The sequence below is a fragment of the Phocoena sinus genome, chromosome 8, assembly GCF_008692025.1.
Source record: "Phocoena sinus isolate mPhoSin1 chromosome 8, mPhoSin1.pri, whole genome shotgun sequence".
NCBI classification, from domain to species: domain Eukaryota; kingdom Metazoa; phylum Chordata; class Mammalia; order Artiodactyla; family Phocoenidae; genus Phocoena; species Phocoena sinus.
The window spans coordinates 71,648,965-71,672,797 of NC_045770.1; the positions used below are offsets into that span (position 1 = coordinate 71,648,965).

Sequence of the window (23,833 nt, forward strand, 5' to 3'; positions counted from 1 at the left end):
AATACTGTTTTACAGTGAGGTCTTAAAATGGGTGGACCTCAGGCTGAGTTTGATCTGGCTCACGGTTTTGTCTGTTTTAACTGGTTGTGAACACTTTTAGATGAATATGAGCCCCCAGTAAACCAATGACGCCCAAACCCTTGCTTTCTATCCCACCAGGCCATTTTAACTCACGTACCTTTTCTGCCTGGTGCTTGTGGTTTGCATCCTGTGAGCCTCCCAGTATTCTGGGGAGGGCTATTTCCCATGGACTGACAGAGAGTTGAGAGAAAAGTCTATCTAGGCATGGACACAGTTGAGGAATTTGAGAGAGGACGAGAGTCTGACCTTCCAGAAGGGAGAACAAAGGGTTGATCTTGACGGCTGAAGGTTCTGGCCAGTCCTTCAAGTTACATGCGTTGGGTGATGCAGAAGGAAACATGAGAGGCTTTCTTCAGACAGAAATGAGAATTTGTTTGGAAAAGCAAGAACAGGAAAAACCTGAGAGCTTTTCCATGCATGTACCTTTTAAGATGTAGCATTCTACTCTGCCTTGCCTGGTGGAGCTGGTGTTAGCGCAGCTGGTTAGAATGGTGAGGGCAGACCTTGTTCGGTGTGGGCTGCTTGCCGTGCTGCTAACTGTGAACTCTGGGTGGCAATACTGCTCTGTGTAACTTGAGTGTTCTCACTGCTCTGGAGCAATAATGTGCCTGTGGTTTGCGCCAGGCAGAACCTGCCCCTCATGGACACTATGATCTCTCTCCATTTTACCATCTACACCCAGTTCGGTGACCTTTGGAGACTGGTGTTGTCTAGGAAACATGCTTCTCCCCTTCCCCCCTTTATTGCCCCTCATGTGACTATTTCCCACCTGGAAAGAGAGGGAGGGCAAAGGAGTTTGGGGGAACTGCCCTTGGGGAAGGGAAGAGGGAGTCTTAATGTGGTGAAGTTTGGTTGATGGTGTCCCCGTTTATCTCTTTCTGACGTGAAGAACTGGGGTGGGTGGTGAGGGTGGGACAGTGTATGGCCTCAAGCCCATTAGGAGCCTGTTGAACGTGATGGGTGTGTGTATGCACGCACATCTGTAATTGTATGTGTGTGAATGTGTGTAGATCCCCTTGGCTGTTTGCGTGTCTGGCATGTATTTGTGTTCTGTGGGTGTGTGTGCGTGTGTGTACATGGGCAGGTGGATGCTTACCTGGGTGTATGCTGTACGTTCGCTTGGGTGCACGTGGGCCAGTGTGTGAATGTGGCTCTGCCGTGGCTGCAGGTCCCCAGTGGGTGTGCCTGAGAGCACCCCACAACTCTTTGGCAATTCTTGGAAAACACTGTCCGCCTGCTTCCCGCTGGTCTCTGGCTCCCCGGTGGACCCCTGTGATGTGCACCTGCAAGCCGGTGAGGTGATCGGGGAGGGGAGGGAGGATGGGTGTGACTGGTTTGAGAGAGATGAGATGGGAAGCTGGGCATGAGGATGTTGACCACATTGGGTAGGAGTGATCAGAAAGGAGAAGGTGCGGGGAGGGGACTGGGCTTCCCTTCTGGTGAGGGACAGGCAGAAGGGAACCTCACATCCTATCCCTGTCACCTACACACACATTTGTACCAGCTCCCCCATCCCAGGGCAAAAGTCCGAGGTCTCACAGTGGCCCCACCAGGCTCTACGCTCTCCTCCCATCCCCCTTATCTCACCTCCTGCCCCATCCACCTCCCACCCTCCCCCTTCCTCCAGCTGCACTGGCCTCCTTGCTCTCTTCCTACACAGCCTGGTCCTCTCCACGTCTTTGCATTTGCTGTTCCCTTCACCTGGAATGTTTTTCCCTCATAAACACATGCCTCACTCTCTCACCTCTTTCGAGTTTTTGGTCAAACATCTTTCCACTGAGGGCTTCGGACCACTGGGTTTAAAATCACAATTCCCCTCCCGCCCCAACTTGCAATCCCCATTCTCCTTCCTAGCTTTCTCTCTCTCCTTAGATTCTTCCCGTTTAATTTACTATGTAAGTCGTCTGGTGATGGTCTCCTCCAACCAGAATGTCTGCTCTATGAGGGCAGGGACTTTTGTCTGTTTCGTTCACTCCCTTGACTCCTCCTGGCATATGGATTCATGCCTGGCATGAGGAATGCGTTGCACGAGTGCCTGTGCATGCGCACACACGTACACACACACTCCCGTGTACAGAGTCCCCTGAGCTGTGGGGAAGGAGGGAGGGAGAGACTGGGGCCTGGGGCACCAGGCAAACCAGACCTCTGACCCTCGGCCCGTTTGTCTGTCTGCAGCCTCCTACGCCCTGCAGTCCTGCAGCGTGCTCACTGGGGAGCTGTTTGCGCCCTGCTCCGCGTACCTGAGCCCTGTGCCCTACTTTGAGCAGTGCCGCCGGGACACTTGCCGCTGTGGGCAGCCCTGCCTGTGTGCCACGCTAGCCCACTATGCCCACCTGTGCCAGCGCCATGGGCTCCCCGTCGACTTCCGTGCCCACCTGCCTGCCTGTGGTGAGCGCCCCACGCTTGTGTGCCCATGTGAGGACGGCTGGAGGAGCCGGAGCTCCAGATCTGAGTGTCCACCTGCCCCCCTGAACTCTCCCCTGGGACGTCCTACAGTCTCCTCCAGCCTAACACTCTTTCCTCCCAAACTGCTTCTCCTCCTGTGCTCTCCATCTCTGCCGAGGGCCCCCATCCATGGATTACCCAGGCCTGACACCTGGGGCACGTGTCACCTCCAGTCCCTCTCCAAGTTCTGTAAGTCTGGTCAACTGCAAATTCAGCCAGTTCTCACCACCGCCATTGCCACCACCCTACTCACAGCTACCTAACAGGTGCCCCTATAGCCTCTTCTCACTGCAGCCAGAGTGAACTTTCTAAAGATCACTGGCTGTGTGGCCCTCAGGTTTGAGTGCACATGTGGCTCAATGGGCCTGGGCTGGCCCGTACCCACCCCCACTCCTACGCCAGGCCACACACCTCTCCATGTCTTGGTCATCTCTGTGCCCCCAGCCCCAGCACAGGGCCTCACTGTAAGTCTCCTACGTATGAATTAGTTCCGTTCCTAGAGCATGTTCGTAAGTTCAGTTTGTTCGTAAGTCAAACAAAGTTAGCCTAAGGTAACCAACTAACACAATCGGCTGTATAGTACTGTACTATAATAGGTTTATAATACGTTCACATCTTTGAAAGTTCGTAACTCGAAGGTTCGTATGTAGGGGGCTTACTGTACTGGGAGTCAGGAGACCTGAGTTTTATTCCAGCCCTGCAGGTAACTTTCTGTGTGTCTGTGACAAGGCCCTGCCCATCTCTGAGTCAAAGTTTCTCCAGAGCTGGTTGGATAGGACCACATTAGAATCATCATGGGAACTTTTAAAAAATGCACCTGTCTGAGCCATATCTAGTATCAATTAAAACAATGTATCTGTCAGTGAGGGGCAGGGGTCAGCATTTTTAAAAGCTCCCAGGTGGCTTTGATGTGCAGCCAGGGTGAGAACAACTGGGCTTGGCGGTCTAGGTGGCTCTACTGGCCCTGACAGACTGTGGGAGACCCCAGGGGAGTGGGATGGTGTCCAGATGAGGAGAGGGCAACCCTGAGTCTTGGACAAAGGGCCCTGAGAGGCTGCTGGAGGGAGCACAATTGATCTTCATAACCCATGGAAGCGAGAGAGGCAGAAGTGTGTGTGTATTTACAAACCTGTGCATGTGTGTCTATGGGTGAGTGCAGGGCTGTCAGGGGGCAGTGATTTCCACTCCTTCCGCAGTATCACTACCTAAGAGGAACGCCCCGCAGAGAAAAGGAAATACCAATGGCAGGGTCCAGGCTGAACTTGGGAGGTGGGACCCACCTCTGTGGCTCTGCCATTCTGGTGTAGTGGGAGGCAGACTGGGTTCAGATCTCAGCTGTGAACTTGACCTGCTGTGTGACCTTGGACAAATGTCTTAACTTCTCTGGTTCTCAGTTCTCCTCTTTATGCTGATGACTCCACCCCACACAGTTGTGAGTAAGAGAGAAACAAAGCACAGTTACATTCCTCACTACAGCACTGTCCTGTGAGGCTACCAAGGAGTACAGCCCCTGTGTGGCTCCGTGTGGACAAACCTGCCAGGACCTAGCCGGCCCTGAGGCCTGTGGAGTTGATGGTGGCAGCAGCCTCAGCGGGGACGAGTGTGTGGAGGGCTGTGCCTGCCCACCAGACACCTATCTGGACACCCAGGCTGACCTCTGTGTTCCCAGGTGAGCAGGCTGGCTTGAGCTCTGTGTCAGGTGGTGATGAGGCTGGGGGTCTCCAGAGCATATGAAACTGGGGTGCCTGACTGGGCCTCTCATGTCCCTACTTCATCTCACAATCTCGGGGCAGAGCTTGGAGGGTAAGCTGGGTCAGTGGTCGGGTGGGCTTCCTCTTCTAGACACCCCTCCCCCTTCCCTGGCCTCTCTTCTCAGCGCTGGCTCTTTGCTCCAGCCCAGAACAACCCGCAGAGCCAACAGGGTCTCTGCCCTCATCTCTCCTCTCCTTCCACAAATCTTTACTGACCATGTATGTTCCAGACATTTCTAGGCCGCGGGAATTCAGCAACGAACAAAACAGAGTCCTGCCCTCACAGAGCTCACATTCTGGGTGGTGAGACAGATAATAAGCAAATAAACAGATCCTTCATGGGTCTGGTGGTAACAAGAGCCAAATACAGCAGAGTGAGAACCGAGGGTCCTGGGACAGGGAGGGGTTACTGTTATGTCATATGTCATATGAAGTGAGCGTGGGAGGAAGGCCTTTCTGATGAGGTGACATTTGAGCAGAGATTTGAGTGAAGAGTGCTCCAGGCGGAGGGGCACAAGGGGAAGGCCCTGAGACCTGCCTGTGGGCATTCTCGGTGTGGCTAGAGGGCAGAGTTGTGGGGGAGGTGGGAGGTGGTGACCTCACCTCACAGGATCCTGGGGCTGACTGCCAAGGTCCTTGTTCCCCTCCAGGCCTATTTCTCCATCTGTAAAATGGTATCACATTCAACTGAATAATGGGGGAACTGGAGAGAAGCCCCTTTAGGGAGCATATTTGATTCACTCACTCAGAGACCTTTTGTAGCTACAGTCCTCCCTTGAGATCCAGATGTGTGCCCTGCCCCGACCCCTTGAGTTTGAGCATTGCCAGGGAAGGGAGCCTCTGAGGGTTATATGGGGTGGAGGAGGATTTAGAGGGAGAAGGTGGTGAGAAGCACTGGGGTTGGATGAGTTCAGACATCCCTTCCAGCCCTCGACTGCTCTGCTTCAAGGCCTGCACTTGGCTGTAACCGACAGGTGCCATGGGAGGTATGTGAGAAGGCAACACAGTCTTTGGCCTCAGATGACCTACAAAGAGGAGCCTGCAGAGACAGTAGCATAAGGTTCTCCACCTTATGCTAGAAAGATGACGTATTTGGAGGGCCTAGCCTGGTGTTCACAGTATTTTAACAACCTGTGTGATATAGGCACTGACCCATCAGAACGGATGCTGGGTCTGAATGCCCCTGGCTGGCTGAGGGGTGGGGTCCCTGTCCTTGGCTGTTCCTGCCCCAGCTCCTGAGCTGGCCCACCTTTCTCTGTTCCCGGCTTGTATAGGAACCAGTGCTCCTGCCACTTCCAAGGAATGGATTATCCCCCTGGAGACAGTGACATCCCATCTCTAGGCCACTGGTGAGCTCCCTAGACAGCAGCATTATTATCTTCTCTTTATTATTATTATTTTTAAATTTTATTTAAAAATTTTTTTTGCGTTACGCGGGCCTCTCACTGCTGTGGCCTCTCCCGTTGCGGAGCACAGGCTCCGGACGTGTAGGCTCAGCGGCCATGGCTCACGGGCCCAGCCGCTCCGCGGCATGTGGGATCCTCCCGGACCGGGGCACAAACCCGTGTCCCCTGCATCGTCAGGCGGACCCTCAACCACTGCGCCACCAGAGAAGCCCGATTATTATTATTTTTAATCTTAGTCTGGCTGCGCTGCAGGCCATGCGGGAACTTCCCAGACCAGGGATTGAACCCGCGCCCCCTGCAGTGGAAGCGTGGAGTCTTAACCACTGGACCACCAGGGAAGTCCTATTATCCTCTCTTTAAATGGAAGTTGCTGACTAAAGAAAATTCAGCAGTGCAAAACTTTCTATGAAGCAACACCCACCCTCCCCCTCTGCACAGGGAGCCAGGGACAGAAGTGGGCATGTCCTTCTGAATCCTGCAGTAACCTGAGTGCAGTAACTCGAGGTCTCTGGGCCCTGCAGTGACTGGGTGGGCTGATCCCAGTGCCTCTCTCTCTCTCTGCAGCCACTGCAAAGATGGGGTCATGAGCTGTGGTAGCAGAGCCCCAGGTAAGGGTGACAGGGAGGGTGGGGCCTCCTTCATGGTAGTGGGGTTGTGGAGAGGGGCGTGGAGAGCTCGAGGACAGACCAGGACAGGGACACCCCACCCCAGGTCTTGTGCCGCACCGAGCCTTCTGTGTTCTTTGCCCTCTCGGGAAAGGTTCCAGCTTGGAGGGTGGCATTGTGAAATCCTGTCCCAACCTCAGCCCCACTCAAGTGGCTGTCCCTCCCGCTTCTCGAGGAGATGCTGAGACTCCATCTCCCTCAGGGGTAACCAGTTGGGGTATCTGGACAGTCCCTTGACCTCCCCTGGGTCCTGGATTTCCTCTGTCTGAACCATCACGTGTCTACTGAGGCTGACTGTGTCCAGTGCGGGACGTGGGATCACAGCAGTGGGGAGGATAGGCTGAGCCTTTGAGACGCTCACAGGCAGTAGAGATGGGGGCATCAGGGTGGCACACTGGTGGATCAGCCTGTGAGGGCCTTGGAGGTGGTAGGGCAAGGAGGCTGGAGCCTTCAGGGAGGACCTCCTGGGGTGGATGATGCCACTAAGTATGGAGATTGGCACAGAGGAGATCAGAGAATAATATGGCAGGTGGCAAAGAGCAGGGCCTCCAAACTCAGGTAGCCCTGGGTTCAGATCCTGCCCAGCACTCACTACCTGTGCAGCCCTGGGTAACTCACTTCACCTCTCTGAACCTTCACTTCCTCTCTTGTATATAACCTAGATTCCTATGTTCTCCCCACATTTCGTGTATGTCCCTGAGAGTGTTTTTCTTTTTGTTGTTTCTGGCTTCAGGTTTCTGCCCTTTAGGACTTTTATTTCATCTCCTGTAGCTATCCCTTTCTCTCTGTTCCATCCCAGGGTGGGCATAGAACTCAGACCCCCTTTATTGATTTTCCTAAAAAAGATCGCTCACATGGTATAAGTGTATACGGCCGACATGACTGAAGGCTCTGGGAGAGAGAGCGGGTTTATGTCACAGAAATACAGGTAAATGGGAAGTTGACTTCCATGTTGTTAAAAGTCCCCTGGCCACCTGCCACACTGCATGGCTATCCTCTTTCTGGCTCCTCTTCTGGTCCCTCTGGGGCACTTCCTCTCACCTTTTCATGCCTTTGAAAGCAGAAGTGACTTCTCTCCATTATATGGGAAAATAGGGGATAGTAATACCTCACAGAGTTGTTGCAGGATCGAATAAGAAAATGCACGTGAGGGGCCTGGAACAGTACCTGGTGGAAAGGACATGTCCAGTAATTGGTACTGGTGGTGGTTGTCCTATTGTGGGACAGCACATACCCCTCCCGCCCACTGTGATGTGCGCTTGGGAACCCAAGGAATGCCTCAGGGGCAGCAAGGGCACGAGAAAGCATCAGAGCCCCATCTCTGCCTGCATCCTCCAGATGCTGGTCCCCAGGCCTCCCTGGCCCGCCCTGCTGCCCAGGAACCCACCCCAGGCCCAGGTGTTCCAAGCACCCTGCTGAGTGTCCAGGCTCTTGCCAGCACCACCCTCTCCTCTTCCAGCTGCTGCCTGTCCAGCAGGCCAGGTCTTCGTGAACTGCAGTGACCTGCACACCGACCCTGAGCTGAGCAGAGAGAGGACGTGTGAGCAGCAGCTGCTGAACCTGAGCCTGAGCGTGCCAGCCCATGGCCCCTGCCTCTCAGGATGCGCCTGTCCCCAAGGGTATGTATCTGTGTTGCCATGGGTTACCACTCCCAAAGGCTGGCAGAACCAGGGACCATAACGTGGAGTGAGGGGCAGGGAAAACCTCACACAGCCTTGCAGGGAGGCACCAGCCCACAGCTGGCCAGTGACAGTATAATGACTAGCGAGAATCTGAGAAAGAGCAGGAGGGTGGGGAGCCAAGCTGGAGGGGGGTCCGCCTGCCTCTGCTTCTCACCAGCATGTGGGAAGGGGCCTAGCTCCTTTGAGGCTCAGTTTTTCATCTGTAAAATGGGAATAATAATAATTCCTACCACCTCAAGAGATTGTTGGAGGATTAAGTGAGGTGCCAACCACTGGCTGGGTGCCGGGCATACCCTAGAGGCCTCGTGGGCTGAAGACTATGAGAGAGGAAACCCGTGTTTAGCTCTCAACCTTCATCCCTGCAAAATTCTGACCAGGTGGAGGGCTCAGGCCCCTGTAATACTTGAAAAAGAAAGGCCCCACCCTGTGGAAGTAGTCTCCCTCCTGGGTGCCCGAGATGCTGCCATCACAGCTGGGTGGCTGCATGAGCTGAGTTTTGTAGGTCGCCTCTGCATGCCGAGGTGGCTGCAGGGGCCCAGCGCCCCGCTCTGCCAGTTCTCGTTCCTGATGCTGGTCTTGCTTCAGGTCTAGGCTGAGAAGACAGTTGGGCACCTCGTCCCATGACTTGGCAGCACTGGGCTGTGTCCTCAGCCTGTGCGGAGAACAGGGCTAAACTGGGAGTCCCAGCCCAGGCCCGGCAGCCAAAGGACGTGAGAAGGGGGTCAGAGCTTCTAGGGTCGGAAAGGGAGGGAATAGTCAGTTGGAGTTTTGCTGTTTATAAAACACCTTGATATAATGATCTCCTTCAGTCTCAGAGCATCCTCGGGAGAAAGGAGGGGAGGATCATTATTCCCATTTTGCAGATGAAGACACTGAGGCCAAGGGTGGGGTGCAGGGAAGTGGTCTGCCCAGAGATCCATGACTCAAACCCAACTCTGCTTACTGCAAACCCTGCCCTTTGGCCAGAGCGTGCTGGCTCTGTGAGGCCTGGAGTCTGGTCCCTACACAGAGGTCATGATGTGGTTTATGAGCCTGCCCTTTCCCAGGCAAGGGCATCCACAAGGGAGCCCTGTGAGGTTTGGAGAACTCGCACAGGACCCTAGGCCCAAGACTCTGCATTTCTAACAAGCTCCCGGGGGTTGCTGATGCTGCTGGTCTAGGAGCCACACTTTGAGTAGCAAGGTTCTAAAGCAATGTCCAACCTGAGGGATTAGTTTAACTCAGAAGATCCCGAAGCCAGAGTGGGGCTCCCTTTTCAGTCCCCAGGCTCCAAAAGGTAGGATAGGATGTGAAGATTTCTAAGGGCTCGGTGATTTTGACAAGTTACATGACCACTTGGGCCACAGTTTTCTTGTCTGTGAGGCCCGGCTGGCTGTTTACAGGACCAGTCTGAGCAGGACAGTACCTGAATCCTCTTCCTCTGCTTCTGGCCTCCCAAAGTTCAATCCAGGTCCTGGTGCTGTGCCAAGAGCATCCACGGTCCAGAGGACTTAATGTTTGTCACTAGCTGTGTGATGTCGGACAGGTCACTTAATGTTTATGAGCCTGAATTTGCTCACCTGTGAATTGAGGACAGTAACACCTACGGTGCAGGATTCTTGTGAGATTTAAAGAAGACAGTGGCTGCCAGGAGCCGGGCACAATAAGTGCTCCAGAGAAACTCGTCCTCTTCCCCTTCTTAGTGTTGAACCCCCATCACCTCTTGCGGTATTTGCCCTAGTGGCTCACGTGCTGTATCAAATGCCCTATGAGGAGCTTATACACACTCCATAGGGGCTTGTCAAAGGGAAATTGTTACAGTCTCAACTTTTAAAGGAAGGACAGGCATTTCCTGCCATAGTGGAACATTCTCTTGGGAGCCGGGATAGGGCTCCCAGTGATACCTAACAACCCCTGCCTGGGGCCCTCTGGGCCTCTGGTCCCTGTGCCCCTCCCCATGGTGTTTCTTAGAATCTCTGGGTGTGTGTAATCCTCCTGGGCCACTGCAGGGATCTGGGGCTGTCTGTGCTGCTCCAAGTTCCTTTGCATGTTGGTGCTGAGCCCAGGGCTCTGGGGTCACTAAGTAGTGTAGCACAGTGGTTAGGAGCACGAACTCTGGAGTCAGGCTTGAGTTCTGATTACACCACTTACTGGGTGAGTCAGTTAACTTCCCTGAGGCTCAGTTTCCTCACCTGTAAAATGGCACAGAATAAGCACTCTATGTGAGTGATGGCATTGTCTTCCTTCACCTGGATCCCATGCATGTGCAAATGCTCCCTGAGGGGGATCTGGAACAAGAGAGTCCCTTCACAGTTAAGGAGAGGGTGCTCCACAAATGGAGGGCACCTTGAAGACAGAGGCCAGAGCTTCTCTCTGCATGCTCCTGTCTGTGGTGGGCACACAGAAGGTGCTAGGGATGCAGGCAGGTCTGCAAAAGGCCAGGAGGGAGCAGTGGATGGTAGGTGGCAGGAAAGGTCCCCTCCCCGGGTGGATGGTGGGGGCCAGGGAAGGGCCTGGGGGTGAAGATGGAAGGCGGTGAGCCAGCCCATCACTGGTGTCTCATGCAATTATGGAGAAAGGAAGGGTAAGAAACCAATATTTATTGTGTATCTACTAAGTGCTAGGCAGTGTGCCCAGGTCTATAATTAAATTCTCGTAATGACCTTGGGAAGAAGGCATCATTATCCCCGTTTCACACATGAAAAACCGGAGGCTTAGAAAGGTTAAGCGGCTTCAGGTAGAGCACTGTGGATTAAGCACATGCTTTTTTATTATTTTCCTGCTTCCTCTGACTATCGCGATGAAATGTTGGTAATGGAGTAAAAAAAAGTATAAATCACCAGGGACAAAGGGAGCAGGGATGGGATGACAGTGGCATGAGATGGGTCAATAGTTTTTGAAGAAGGAACGAGGGTGGCTATGTAGAAACTGACCTTGCAGAGCAGAGGATGACAGCTGATGCTTGTAGAGAAGGAAGGCCAAGGAGAAACAGCCTACATGGTGTTGACGGCTTGAGGAACAGGAAGCTCCAGGCATCTCAGAAAGAGGGGTGGTGGGAGCAAGACAGGAGGATGAGGTGCAAGTCTGGGTAAGGAGCAGTTAAACTCCTGGATTCCCTAACCCCATCCAGCAGAGAAAGGTGGTAAGAGTTTCTAGAAATGTCAAGTCAGAGGCTTTGATCTCAGGGACACAGGAAAGGATGAGATGTAGAGTGAAAATAGGGAGATTGACTGAAAGCCTGCTGGGACCCAGCCTTCTTCCCTAGCTTGGTTCCCAGGATGGTGGCATCAAAGTTTTTGCCTCCCAGGCCAGAAATGAAAGAGGATTCTTCTCCTGCAAATTGGCTGGGCCAAGAGAAAAAAAACTCTAGAAACTGACATTTTGGGAGTTCCACAACAAAAATGATGCCCCCCCTTAAATATGGAGCTTCCAATCAATGTTTTGTGTCTCACTCTATTTCCTTTTAATTTTTTAAAAGTGAGGCATAATTTATATACAGTAAAACACACAGATTATAAGTATACAGTTTGCTAAGCTTTGATAAATTTATACCCTCTTGTAACCCACACCTCCATCAAGACAGAGAACACTTCTTTCCCCTCAAAAAATTCCTTCGAGCCCTATGCTTTTTCCTAGTTAGTGCCTCCCCCATCCCTCCACCATAGTTCTTTATTTTGGCATAGATAATCTCTGCCTGTTCTAGAACTTCATGAAAGTAGAACCATGCAGTATCTACCCTTTGATGTCTGGCTTCTTCTCCTTAGCATATGTCTTTGAGGTTGATCCATGTTGTTGCATTTTCCAGTAGTTTGTTTCTTTTTATTGCTCAGTAGTATTCCATTGTATGAACATACAGTAGTTAATTTATCCACTCAAATGTTGATGCACATTTGGGTTATTTACAGTTTGGGCTATTTTAAATAAGGCTGCTTCCTCTTGGATGAACACTTCAGCATGGAAGTGAGTCCTAGGGTAGATGTATGTTTAACTACGTAAGAAATTGCCAGATTACTTTCTAAAACATTTGTACGACTTCACCTTCTCATTGCGCGAGAGTTCTGCCTGCACCACATCCTCACTAACACTTGATGTTTTCAGTCTTTCTCATTTTTGTTATTTTAGTGAGAACATAGCCGAATAGCATTATGGTTTTAATTTGTATTTCCCTAATGACTAATGATGAGTACTTTTTCATGTGTTGTTTGGCCATTTGTATATCTTCCTTTGTAAAGTGTCCATTCGAGTCTTTTGCCTACTTTTTATTTAGCTGATTTTTTAAAAAATTGAGTTGTAGGGACTTCCCTGGAGGTCCAGTGGTTAAGACTCCACACTTCCAATGCAGGGGGCCCAGGTTTGATCCCTGGTTGGGGAACTAGATCCCGCATGTATGCCGCAACTAAGAAGTCCACATGCTGCAACTAAAGATCCCACGTGCCACAACTAAGACCTGGTGCAGCCTAAATGAATAAGTAAATAACTTTGCTTGTAAAAAAAAATTGAGTTGCAGTAGTTACAGATTCTGGATGCAAGTCCCTTGTCAGACATCTGTATTGCAAATATTTTCTCCCAGTCTGTGGTTTGCCTATCCATTTACTTACAGTGTCTTAATATGTCTAAAAACTTCTGATGAGCAGAAGGTTAAAATATTGGTGATGTTTACCTTATCACTTTTTTCTTTATGATTAGTGCTCTCTGTGTCCTAAGAAATCTTTGACACAGTTCCAAAGATATTCCTCTATGTTTTCCTCTAGGAGCTTTATAAATTTTGCTTTTACATTTGGATCTATAATCTATCTAAAATTATTGTATTTTGTATATGCTGTAAAATGGAGTTGTTTCATTTTATTTTTTCTGATGGATATCCAGTGGTTCTAGCCGCATTTAAAAAAAGACTTTACTTTCCCTATTGAATTGTTTTGGCACCTTAAAAAAAAAATCAATTGACTATATAAATGTCGGTCTATTTCAGGACTCTATTTTTTCTTTTAACATCTTTATTGGAGTATAATTGCTTTACAATGGTTTGTTAGTTTCTGCTTTATAACAAAGTGAATCAGTTATACATATACATATATTCCTATATCTCCTCCCTCTTGTGTCTCCCTCCCACCCTCCCTATCCCACCCCTCTAGGTGGTCACGAAGCACCGAGCTGACCTTCCTGTGCTGTTTCCCACTAGCTATTTTACATTTGGTCGTGTATATATGTCCATGCCACTCTCTCACTTCGCCCCAGCTTACCCTTCCCCCCTCTGTGTCCTCAAGTCCATTCTCTACCTCTGTGTCTTTATTCCTAGGACTCTTTATTCTGTTCCATTGATCTATTTGTCTATCTTTAGGCCAATATCACACTGTCTTGATTTTTGAAGGTTTATAGTAAGTCCTGAAATCAGAAATTGATAGTGTTCGGACTTTGTTCCTTTTCAAAGTTTTTTTTGGCACTTCTAGGTCTTTGAATTCCAATGTAAATTTAGGACCAGCTTGTCAATTTCTACAAAACAGCCTCTGGGATTCTGATTGGGATTGTGCTGAATCTATAGGTCACTTTGGGAGAACTGACATCTTCATACTAGTGAGTCCTCCGATCTGCAAACATGTCATTATTGCTCCATTTACTGGGCCTTCTTTAATTTCTCTCAGCAGTGTTTCATAGTTTTCACCTAAGGTTTTGCACATTTGTCATTGAATTTATTTATAGATATTTGGTGTTTTTGTCTTTCGTTCCATCTAAGTTGTCAAATTTATAGGCACATCTATGATGATTTTTCACCTAGTCTATCAGTAATGGAGAAGAACGTTGAAATCTCCAACTATAATTGTGCTTTTGTCTCCTTTCTCCTTTTAGTTCTATGAGTTTTTGCTTCTGTTTTTGAAGCTCTCATACTTGGTGCATGCCCATTTAGGATTCTTATGTTCTCTTGATAAATTGACTCTTTTGTTATTATGAAATAGCCCTCGTTATTGCTGTTAGTACTACTTATCTTGAAGTCTACTTTGTCTAATGTTAATATAGCCACTCTGTCTTGTGACTAGTGTTTGCATGATGTCTTTCCCCATCATTTTACTTTTAGCTTATCTGTGCCTTTATATTTCAACTGTGGCTTTTGTAAACAGAATATAGTTGGGTCTTGCTTTTTTCACTAGTGTTGCGGTTTCTCCCTTGTAATTAGAGGGTTTATGCATTTGCCTTTAATGTAATTGGACTGAGTTTAATACTACCATCTTGTTATTTGTTTGTCCTTTCTTTGTTTTTTCTTTTTTTCTTTCTTCTTTTGGGTTCAGTATTTTTTAGTATTCTATTTTTTTCTCCTTTATTGCATTTCAAGTATATATCCTGGTATTTTTTATTTTTGTGGTTCTCTAGAGATTACAATATGTATCTTTCATTTATCACAGTCTACCATGAATTAATGTTTCACCACTTTAGGTAGAATACTTGTAACAGTCTGCTTTCATTTACTTCCTTCTTGTCCTTTGTACTATTATTGTCATACATTTTACTTCTACGCGTGTTATAAACCCCACAATTCATTGACGTTAATCTTGTTCTAAATGCTCAGTTATCTCTTAAAGAAATTAAAAATAATTAAAAATATTTACCAACATATTTTCTACTTTTGGAGCTCTTCATTCCATGTGAATCTGAGTTTCCATCTTCCTGAAAAATTCCCCTTAACATTTCTTTTCAGTGCAATCTACTAGTTACTCTGTGAGCCACCTGGGTAGGAAGGGTCAATGCCCATGTCCATGGTCTGTTCATTAGTATACATCTAGTGCCTATGGGACAACTGGCATCCAGCCTGGCGCGGGTGGGGGGCAGCATGTGGCTGGTAGAGATGAGCCTTGCTTCCTGATGTATGGCAGAGACTTCTGAGCTGGGCCAAGTCCGTCTCTGGTTTTTCCAGTTACCGAGGTACCTCTGAACCCCACTGGGCAGCAGCAGGATGCTGGTGGGTACGTGGCCACTCTCTTCCAGGGTAAATGCTGAGAGCCACTCCGGGGCATCTGTGTGGATACAGGGTCCTCCACAGGTGACAGAGATGGGAAGGGTGCTCTCCTGACCACCTGCTTGCTGTGTCCTTTTAGCCTGCTCAGACACGGGGATGCCTGTTTCCTGCCAGAGGAGTGCCCATGCACTTGGAAGGGGAAGGAGTACTTCCCTGGGGACCAGGTCATGTCTCCCTGCCACTCCTGGTAAGTGAGGGCCCCATCCAGGCTCTGCTTTTTGCTGGGGGTGAGGATGGATATGGGACGCATGATCATGAGTACAATCTAGCATCCCCCCTCAACCATGTTCATATTCATGTTGTGTGTTTCTGTGCTACGTAGGGGTTTGTGTATATATACAAGTGTACACATAGAATTTTGGGGAGTGTTTTTGTGAGTATTTACACGAATGTGAGTTTGATCAAACATGTATATGAGTGTGTGTAGATGTGTATTTGTAATCATGACGATGTGTTTGCATATGTATATGGATGTGCAAGTGTGGGCATGTGTCCAAAACGCATAGACTGCATATGTGAATGTATATGCACATGCATATATATGAAGAGCTGGGCATTCATAATCCTGAATATGTTAGTGAATACATACAGTTATGAATTTGTGTATGTATACAGCTATATTTATATACATTTGTGTGCATCTCCATCCATTTAGTATGTGGGGACATGTATGTGCAAAGTGTGTGAATATGTGCACGCACTGGGTGTGCGTATTTGTATTTACATGTAAGTGAACAATATGTAAAATGTGCATTTGCGATTTCCTATGAATATGTACGTGCTTATATGTGCGAGTAAGTTTATATGTGAATATATTTGCACACTGTATATCTGTTAATATAAGTATACATACGTGAGAGTGTGTGTACCTGGATTGAATTCTTTGAAAACGGGCTTGGGGCCAGTTCTGTAGAGCCGGCCCTGGGCCAAGCAGCAGGGAATGGAAGTGGGTAGAGACTCAACCTCCTAAATATCCTCCCAGGCTTCCACTGCTGCTGTACCTAACTCATGTTAATTCACTTTCCAAAGGCTTGGTTCCTGGAGGTGTCTATGGTGATTCTTTTTTTAATTAACTTGTTTTCCCACTCTCCACCTGTCCTCTGCTTCTGGGAGAGCTCAGCATCTCTCCCACCTTGTAACCACCTAAATCTTGAGGTTCCCCAATGACCCCCCCACCCCCTGCAAAGGCCTTATAACTACCCGAACAGCTAATGAGGCCTTTCAACCCATGCCTTCCAGGCTGGGCGGCCTCTGTTGTGGCTCCTTTGCCAGATGTCCTCTGTGTTCCTGGCACACAGAGGCATGGGAGCCTCCCTGACATTCCCCCTGTGCCCTTGCGCCCCTGCAGAGGGCCCGACCTGGGCTTTCCAGGGCTCTGAGAATCCAAGTGCTGCTCTAGCCCTGATGTGTCTGCAGGATCAAGGTGGCCCTGCCACTGCCCCAGGGCGTCAGGGGACACATCAGGGACCCCCTGAGCCCTGGCTCCTACAACTCTCTGGAAAATGGCCAAAGCACATCAGCTAGACTAGTGGGGCTAGGGTGAAGAGGGGAAGGAAACAGGACGAGGACCCCTCAAAGAGGTCTGGCCAGCTCATACCAGTGGGGGTCCCCACCCATTGGAACCTATTCCTTCTTAGCCCCACATCACATTCCAGTGACTGTCCAAGGGGTTGGGCTGGGCACAAGACCCTGTGTAAAGTAACTTCAGGTCAGGCTTGGTGTATTGATTCCTGGTCTGGTGTTTCGGAGATGGGTGTGTTCTGTATGAGCCCTTTCCAGCCACTCAGCTCCCCTGAGCCCTACGTCTCTTGTAGGCTGAGGAAGGTCTCCTAGACTTCGGGATTCATCTCGCATTAATGAGTGTGTGCTCCATCTCACTGCTCCCTTTTTATTGCAGAACTTCTCAAAACAGTTGTCTATATTTGCTGCTTTCAATTCCTCTTCTCCCATTCTCCCTTCCATTCCACAAAAACTATCCCTACCAAGGTCACCGATAATCTCCATGGTGTTATATCCAGTGTTTATCACTTGGTCCACATCTTCCTAGACCTATTAGCAGCATTTGACACAGTCAGTCATTTGTTATCATTCTCTACCGTCATACCTTGCTTCATGTGACTCTGGGATTCCCCACCCTCTTGATTTTTCCTCCTGCCTCTCTTTTTTTCTTTTGTGGTACGTGGGCCTCTCACTGTTGTGGCCTCTCCCGTTGCGGAGCACAGGCTCCGGACGTGCAGGCTCAGAGGCCATGGCTCACAGGCCCGGCCACTCCGCGGCATGTGGGATCTTCCCGGACCGGGGCACGAACCTGTGTCCCCTGTATTGGCAGGCGGACTCTCAACCACTGCTCCACCAGGGAAGCCCCCCAATCCCCTTTATCTTGCTTCTTCCCCCCCACAGCACTCATCACCTTCTTACCCACTCTACTACCTACTCATGCTTACTTATTTAGTGTGTAGCTTCCTCCTCTAGAATATAAGCTTCACAAGGGCAGAGGGTTTTTGCTGTTTTGTTCACTGATGTATCTGAAACTCCTAGAATAATGCCTGGGATATGGTAGATGCTTATGACTTGTTGAATGAACGAGTGAATGAATGAACGATTGGAGTGGTAAAGAGAGTGTGGACGTTGGAGTCAAATAGATCTGGATTCAGTCTTGGCTCTGTTATTTGTTGGCTTAACCTCTCTGAGCCCCAGTGTGTCCTACATAAAACGGGGACGCACCCTGCCACCCTTTGGGCATCTGTTGGAGGTCAATGATGTTTGTTGACCTCTGGCCCAGGGGCATACAGTGGGCGCTCAATGGGCACACAGTGGGCGCTCGATGGGCAGTGGCTCCATCTTGGACATTCAGGGTGGGGGCAGGGCATGCCCTGTCAGGGGTCTGGGCATGTGTGTTTCAGTGTGTGCCAGCACGGCTCGTTCCAGTGCGCCCTCCACCCCTGTGCCTCCACCTGCACCGCCTATGGCGACCGGCATTACCGCACGTTTGATGGGCTCCCATTTGACTTCGTGGGAGCGTGCAAAGTGCACCTGGTCAAGGTTAGTGCCTGGGTGTGTACCAGCTGGCTCTACAGGGACCCAGAGCAGCTGGTACATAATTAGGTGGTGGGAGGATCTAAGCCCTGGTGTGTGGCAATTTAGAGACGCAAGATTGGGGCTGGACAGAGCCCACCAGTCTGCCTGTCCTCCTGCCAGTCACCATTATAACCTTGCCCCCTTGGGTGCCAGTGGTTTTTCTGTCTGTAATAGTAAAAGCAAATGCTTTCTGGGCTTTTATTATACCCCTGGTGGTCTACCAAGCCATTTTAAAGCATTATTTCAATTAGCTCTTACAGCAAGACAGAGTTTATTGAGCCCATGTTATAGCTGGAGTAACTTGGGCTTAGGGAAGTTGGTATCTCACCCGAGACCACACAACTAGTCAGGGACAGAATTGGGGTCAGGTTGGAACCAAGAAATCTGACTGGAGAGTTGGTGTGCAGGCAGGATCCCCTCCAGAAGGAGAAAAGGGTACCAACAGGGTGGGTGGGAGAGTGCCTCAGACACATTCAGGGACCTTGGTTTTGCTAAGGGCCTGTCCATCTCATTATATGATAGTAAAAGTAACAGTAATAATAATAATAATAATGACATACCTTCTGTGGAATAAGTCCTATCTATGGGACAGGCACTGTGCTGGCGTCTTTCACATAATTTCAATAACTCCACAAGACAAAGATTGTAGACCTTGTTTTATTTTTTAAATTTCAAAGGTTTTGCATGCTCTTCACTAACATTTAAAACAATATAGAAGCATATATTAAAAACAAATATTCCTCTTCACATCTCTTCTGTTCCTACTCCCTGCTGAATAAGCACTCATAACAGCTAGGTGTGAATCCTGCAAGATCATTTTCCATAAGACAGACAGACAGACAGACACACACACGTTTTGTTTAATTTCTATGAATAGAATCCAGCAATTTGGTTTTATCACTTAATAGTGTATTTTGGACATTATCTCATATAGTCAGTAAATTTTTCTTCTTCTTTTTGTAGAATTCCACAGAAAAGGTGTACTCCAGTTTGTTTTGTAATTCGCCATTGATGGACATTTCGGTTGTTGTCAATATTTAAATGCTCAGTGAATACTTGTGTGGATGTGTCTCTAGATGCTTCGAAGTAGAATTGCTATAAAAGTTATACATTTAGAAATGTTGTCCAGTGCCTGCAAATTGCCCTCCAAAAAGGCTTACATTACCATCATCAGTGTGTGTAAGACGGTGCCCCTTCCCCTACACCCCTGTCAACACCAGTCATCCCTATTATATATTCATTCATTCACTCATCAGACACTTTTTGGAGAATCCCTACATGCTAAACACTGTACCAGGCACCCAAAACAAAACTGAACTTCAGAGAACTGAAGTAAGTTGCCCAGAGTCACAGCTCATATGAAGTAGAAGTGGGTTGAAAACCATTTCAGAGTCTGTGTCCCCCTACCCCATGCCTCTCATCAGAATCTCTTCTCTCCCTGGTTTATTGCACTAACTTATTTCTCCTCAGAGCACATCAGATTTCAGCTTCTCTGTGATTGTAGAAAACATAAACTGCTACAGCTCTGGCATCATCTGCAGGAAATTTATTTCCATCAATGTTGGGAACTCACTCATCATCTTCGATGACGACTCAGGAAATCCCGTAAGGCCTGGTGCAGGTGAAGGTTGTATGGACAATTTGCTGGTTAATAGAGGGCAGAAGAGGGCTAAGGACTGGTTTCCTTACCACAGCACTTTCTCTTGGAGCCACTGAGTCCGCAGCCCAGACTGAATTCCTTGGCCACGGCCAGGAGCCCAGAGGTCAACGTCAGGGCATGAGGGAGGCAGAGGAATTGGTGAACTCCTGGGGCCGGGCAGTGACTTGTAGCCAGGCCCAGCTGACCCAGGTGTTGGGGGACACTCTGGCCTCAGGAATGGCCACCTCTGTCCCCCTAGAGTCCGGAGAGCTTCCTGGATGAGAAGCAGGAGGTCCACACGTGGCGAGCAGGGTTTTTCACGCTGGTGCATTTCCCACGGGAACACATCACCCTCTTATGGGACCAGAGAACCACGGTGCACATTCAGGCGGGGCCACAGTGGCAGGTAGTCATGTGATCAGTGACCCTCACGGGCCCTGTGCTCCTTCCTAGAGCCAAGCCAGCCCACTGGGTGTCCTTGCATGAGCTGTACCCTCACCAAAGAGCCAGGAGCCTCATGCCTGCTGTCCTATCTGCCCCACCCGACTCTGGGCCCCTTCTCCTCTGACTCTTCTCTCTCTGCACACTGTGACCCCAGTAGTTGCTTCTGGGCCCACGACAGACTCCTAGGCTCAGGGCGACCCCTCTGCCTGTGGCTCACCCTCGGAATGCCTGAAACTGACCATTCTCTCTTCTTTCAGGGCCAGCTGGCAGGACTCTGTGGGAACTTTGACTTAAAGACCATCAATGAGATGAGGACCCCAGAGAAGTTAGAGTTAACTAACCCCCAGGAGTTTGGTGGCAGTTGGGCTACAGTTGAGGTAAAACCTCTCCAAGCTGGCTCACTCCTCTCACCCAAATGGACCCTGGTCACACTGAGAGAAACTGGCCACAGGTCAGGGGAGAGGGACATTGGTGCAAGGCTGCTCCTGCAACCTCTCTCTCAGCTTCTGACCCAGCATCCTCAGCCCTGGACTCTGTCCTGTGGCCTGAGGACATGCACCATCCCATCTCACACATCAGACCCCAGACCAAGCCCTGGTAGGAGGGCTGAGGCTGAGAAGGAGACAAAGTCTCTGTCCTAGGAGAGATAACCACCTAGTAGGGAAGATGAGTCTTGTTGAAGCATTACCATCTTACCCATCTCTGTGCCCCTGGTGCCTGGCGATAGGTCTGGCACACAGGAGAGACCAAGAGAGACCGGCATAGGTTGGGGCAATTAGAGAAGGCTTCCTGAAGGTGGTGGCACTAGTGTGGTACTTAAAAGACAGACCATATTTGGATGGAGGAATGTATCAGAGAGAGGGAGGACAATATTAGCAGAGGCAGAAATGATAGGGGATGTCTCTGAGGTTTGGGAGATGTCTGAGGCTGCCAAGCTGTGAGCGATGGGAGGAAAAATCACTGAGCTGACAGCAGGAGATCTGGGTTCTTGTCTTATTCTTTTACTTAAAAAGTTATTTTATTTTGTTTGTTTTATTATTTGGGGTTCTTGTGTTAGATCATCCAGTGACTTGCTGGGTGACCTTGAGTAAGTCCCATCTTCTCTGTGGTCCTCTGTGAAGTGAAGGGGCTGGGAGAGGGATAATGGATAGATTTCACTTCATGTGACAAATCTGATCAGTCAGATGAGGCTGCCTGGGCAGCTATGTTGAGAAATACCAACACTTGTGTCAGGCTCAGCTGGAAGAACTGTGAGTGATTAGTTATGTCTGCCATGGGTGCTGCATTAGAGAGTGGTGATATGAGTGTTAGATATTTTCCTTTCCTGGACCGAGTGATCTTAGGTTCCTAGTTCTCTGTTGGGGAGTAGGTGGAGATAAGCCTATGTAGACTGGTGTCAGGGGAGCAGTTAGTCATGGCCTGGAGCTAAATGTAATCCTGAGGTGGGGCAAGGCTGTTCTCACAGCCTCAGAAAAGTATGCTCTAACCCATTCCATTTTAGAGAAGCTGCGTGGGTGACTCACCTTTATTGCTTCCCTCCTCTCACCCTTCACTGTCATTTCTCTCTCAATAATCCGCTTAGGCATACCCTGAGGGGCTCTAGTGACAATGTAGGCCGGGGGAGGAGGTTCAGCAGACATCAGGGAAATCTGTATTAGTTTTCTATGGCTGTGTAACACCATAACTGCGGACTTAGCAGTATCCAACCACACACATGTATTATCTCACGGTTTCTGTGGGTCAGGAGTCAGGGCACAGCTTGATTCGGTTCTCTGCATACAGTATCACAGGCTGCAGCCAAGGTGTCAGCCAGGGCTGGGCTCTCATCTGAAGGTTCGACTGGAGAGGGATCTGCTTCTCTGACCACTCATGTGGTGTTGACAGCCATTCCTTGTAGTCATAGAACTGAGAGCTTTAGGTTTTTTGTGAGCTGTTGGCCCAGGACGACCCTCAGCTCCTAGAGACCACCCACCATTCCTGCCACGTGCCATTCACAGCCAGCAAGGGAGAGACTCCAGCCAGATGGGCTCTGCACTCTTATATAACATGACAATGCAGTCACTGGCACATAACCCCATCCATGTGTCACCTTTGCTGTCTTTTGTCGACTTGTCAGTTTGGTCCCTCCCACATTCAAGGGCAGGGGATTATACAAGGATGTGAACACAGGAGGCCGGGATCAAGGGAGCCACTCTAAGAGTCTCCACCACATCAGGCAACAGGCATTTGAGGGGTAGGGAGATCAACAGCGCTGCCTTTGCCCCCTCAGTGCCCAGACACCCTCGACCCCCGAGACACATGTGTCCTGAATCCTCTCCGAGAACCCTTTGCCAAAAAGGAGTGCAGCATCCTGCTCAGCGAGGTGTTTGAGACCTGCCACCCTGTGGTGAGTGGACGCCAGGCCTGGCTACTCCTGGGCCCCCTTCCCACCTCCCTGGAATCCCTTCTGCTCTCAGACCCTCCATGCCTTGGAGAGACACCTCAGGTCTAGAGGAAAGATTCACCTCTGCCATTCCCTTGCCTCTGGTCTGCTCGGATGAGTCTGCCCTGTTTCCCTGGGACAGACACAGTCAGCTTCTGTGCCCTTTTCAAGCCTATCTCAATCTGGCTCTTCCTCCCAATCAGGAAGTTCTTCTGAATGGTGAACACAGACCCCTCATGCTGTGGCATCAGCCCTCAGTGGAGACAGAGGAGAGCTGGTGCTCAGCTCTGCATGGCCCCCTCCAGGGCCTCGAAGGCTGCCATCAGATGGGCTTTGGCTGTCTCTGGCCCTGGCTGGGGGTTCACACCTCACGTCTGTTTCTCAGCCACACCCTAAGCCCTTGGATCCAATAGCCTAGGCCCGAGGAAGGAGAAAGCTTAGTTCTCAAAAGCAGGGTCTACCTGGGTCACGGAGTTAACGTTTCCTCTCAGCTGCCTGCCTTTCTGTCCTCACCCCACATGGGCAGCTCGCCCCATCCTGTGGTCCCTCCACGTTTATGCTGCTGCCTGAGGCTGAGTGGCATCAGCCCAGAAGCTGAAGGGCTAACATTCAGGGTCTGTCCTCTGACATCTGACTTCTGACCTCCTCTAGGTCGATGTCACTTGGTTTTACTCAAACTGCCTGACAGACACATGTGGGTGCAGCCGGGGCGGTGACTGTGAGTGTTTCTGTGCCAGCGTGTCTGCCTATGCCCACCAGTGCTGCCAGCATGGGGTGGCCGTCGATTGGAGGACCCCGCACCTTTGCCGTGAGTGTCCAGACCAGTCACCCGAGGGGGAGAGTGGGGCCCCTTCTGTGGGCAGGCCTGTGGGGTCCCATCACTCTGGCCTGTGCTTATCATTCATTGAATTCTTATAACTACCCTGTGAAGTAGGACTGTTTATTCCTGTTTTACAGTTGGAGAAATGGGCTAGAAAGAGAGAGATTAAGTAACATGCTCAAGGTCACACAGGTTGGTGGAGGAGCCAGGGCTCAACTCCATTGCAGATGGTCTGGCTGCAAACCCATGCTCTTAACCACTTTACCAGAGGAGTCAGGAGCCCTGGGTTCCAGACCCAGAGCTGCCATTTGCAAGCTGTGTGACCACGAACAAGTCCCCCAACCTCTCTGGGGCTCCATTTTCTCATCTGAAAAATAGGAATAGACATGTCCCACCAGGTTTATTGTGAGGGTCA

General features: G+C 49.8%; 1 protein-coding gene across 1 annotated transcript in view; it reads left to right on the forward strand.

Moving 5' to 3' along the window:
- Positions 1-23,833, forward strand: part of OTOG (otogelin) — an 85,246-nt gene that overhangs the window by 24,756 nt on the left and 36,657 nt on the right. Inside the window, exons 18-30 of the mRNA XM_032640565.1 lie at positions 1,250-1,374; positions 2,257-2,469; positions 4,003-4,195; positions 5,552-5,626; positions 6,248-6,291; positions 7,808-7,967; positions 15,095-15,202; positions 17,919-18,057; positions 19,564-19,698; positions 19,992-20,138; positions 20,434-20,553; positions 22,446-22,562; positions 23,250-23,406. Of these exons, the coding sequence (XP_032496456.1) occupies positions 1,250-1,374; positions 2,257-2,469; positions 4,003-4,195; positions 5,552-5,626; positions 6,248-6,291; positions 7,808-7,967; positions 15,095-15,202; positions 17,919-18,057; positions 19,564-19,698; positions 19,992-20,138; positions 20,434-20,553; positions 22,446-22,562; positions 23,250-23,406 (1,733 nt within the window). The remainder of the gene's footprint in view (positions 1-1,249; positions 1,375-2,256; positions 2,470-4,002; positions 4,196-5,551; positions 5,627-6,247; positions 6,292-7,807; positions 7,968-15,094; positions 15,203-17,918; positions 18,058-19,563; positions 19,699-19,991; positions 20,139-20,433; positions 20,554-22,445; positions 22,563-23,249; positions 23,407-23,833) is intronic.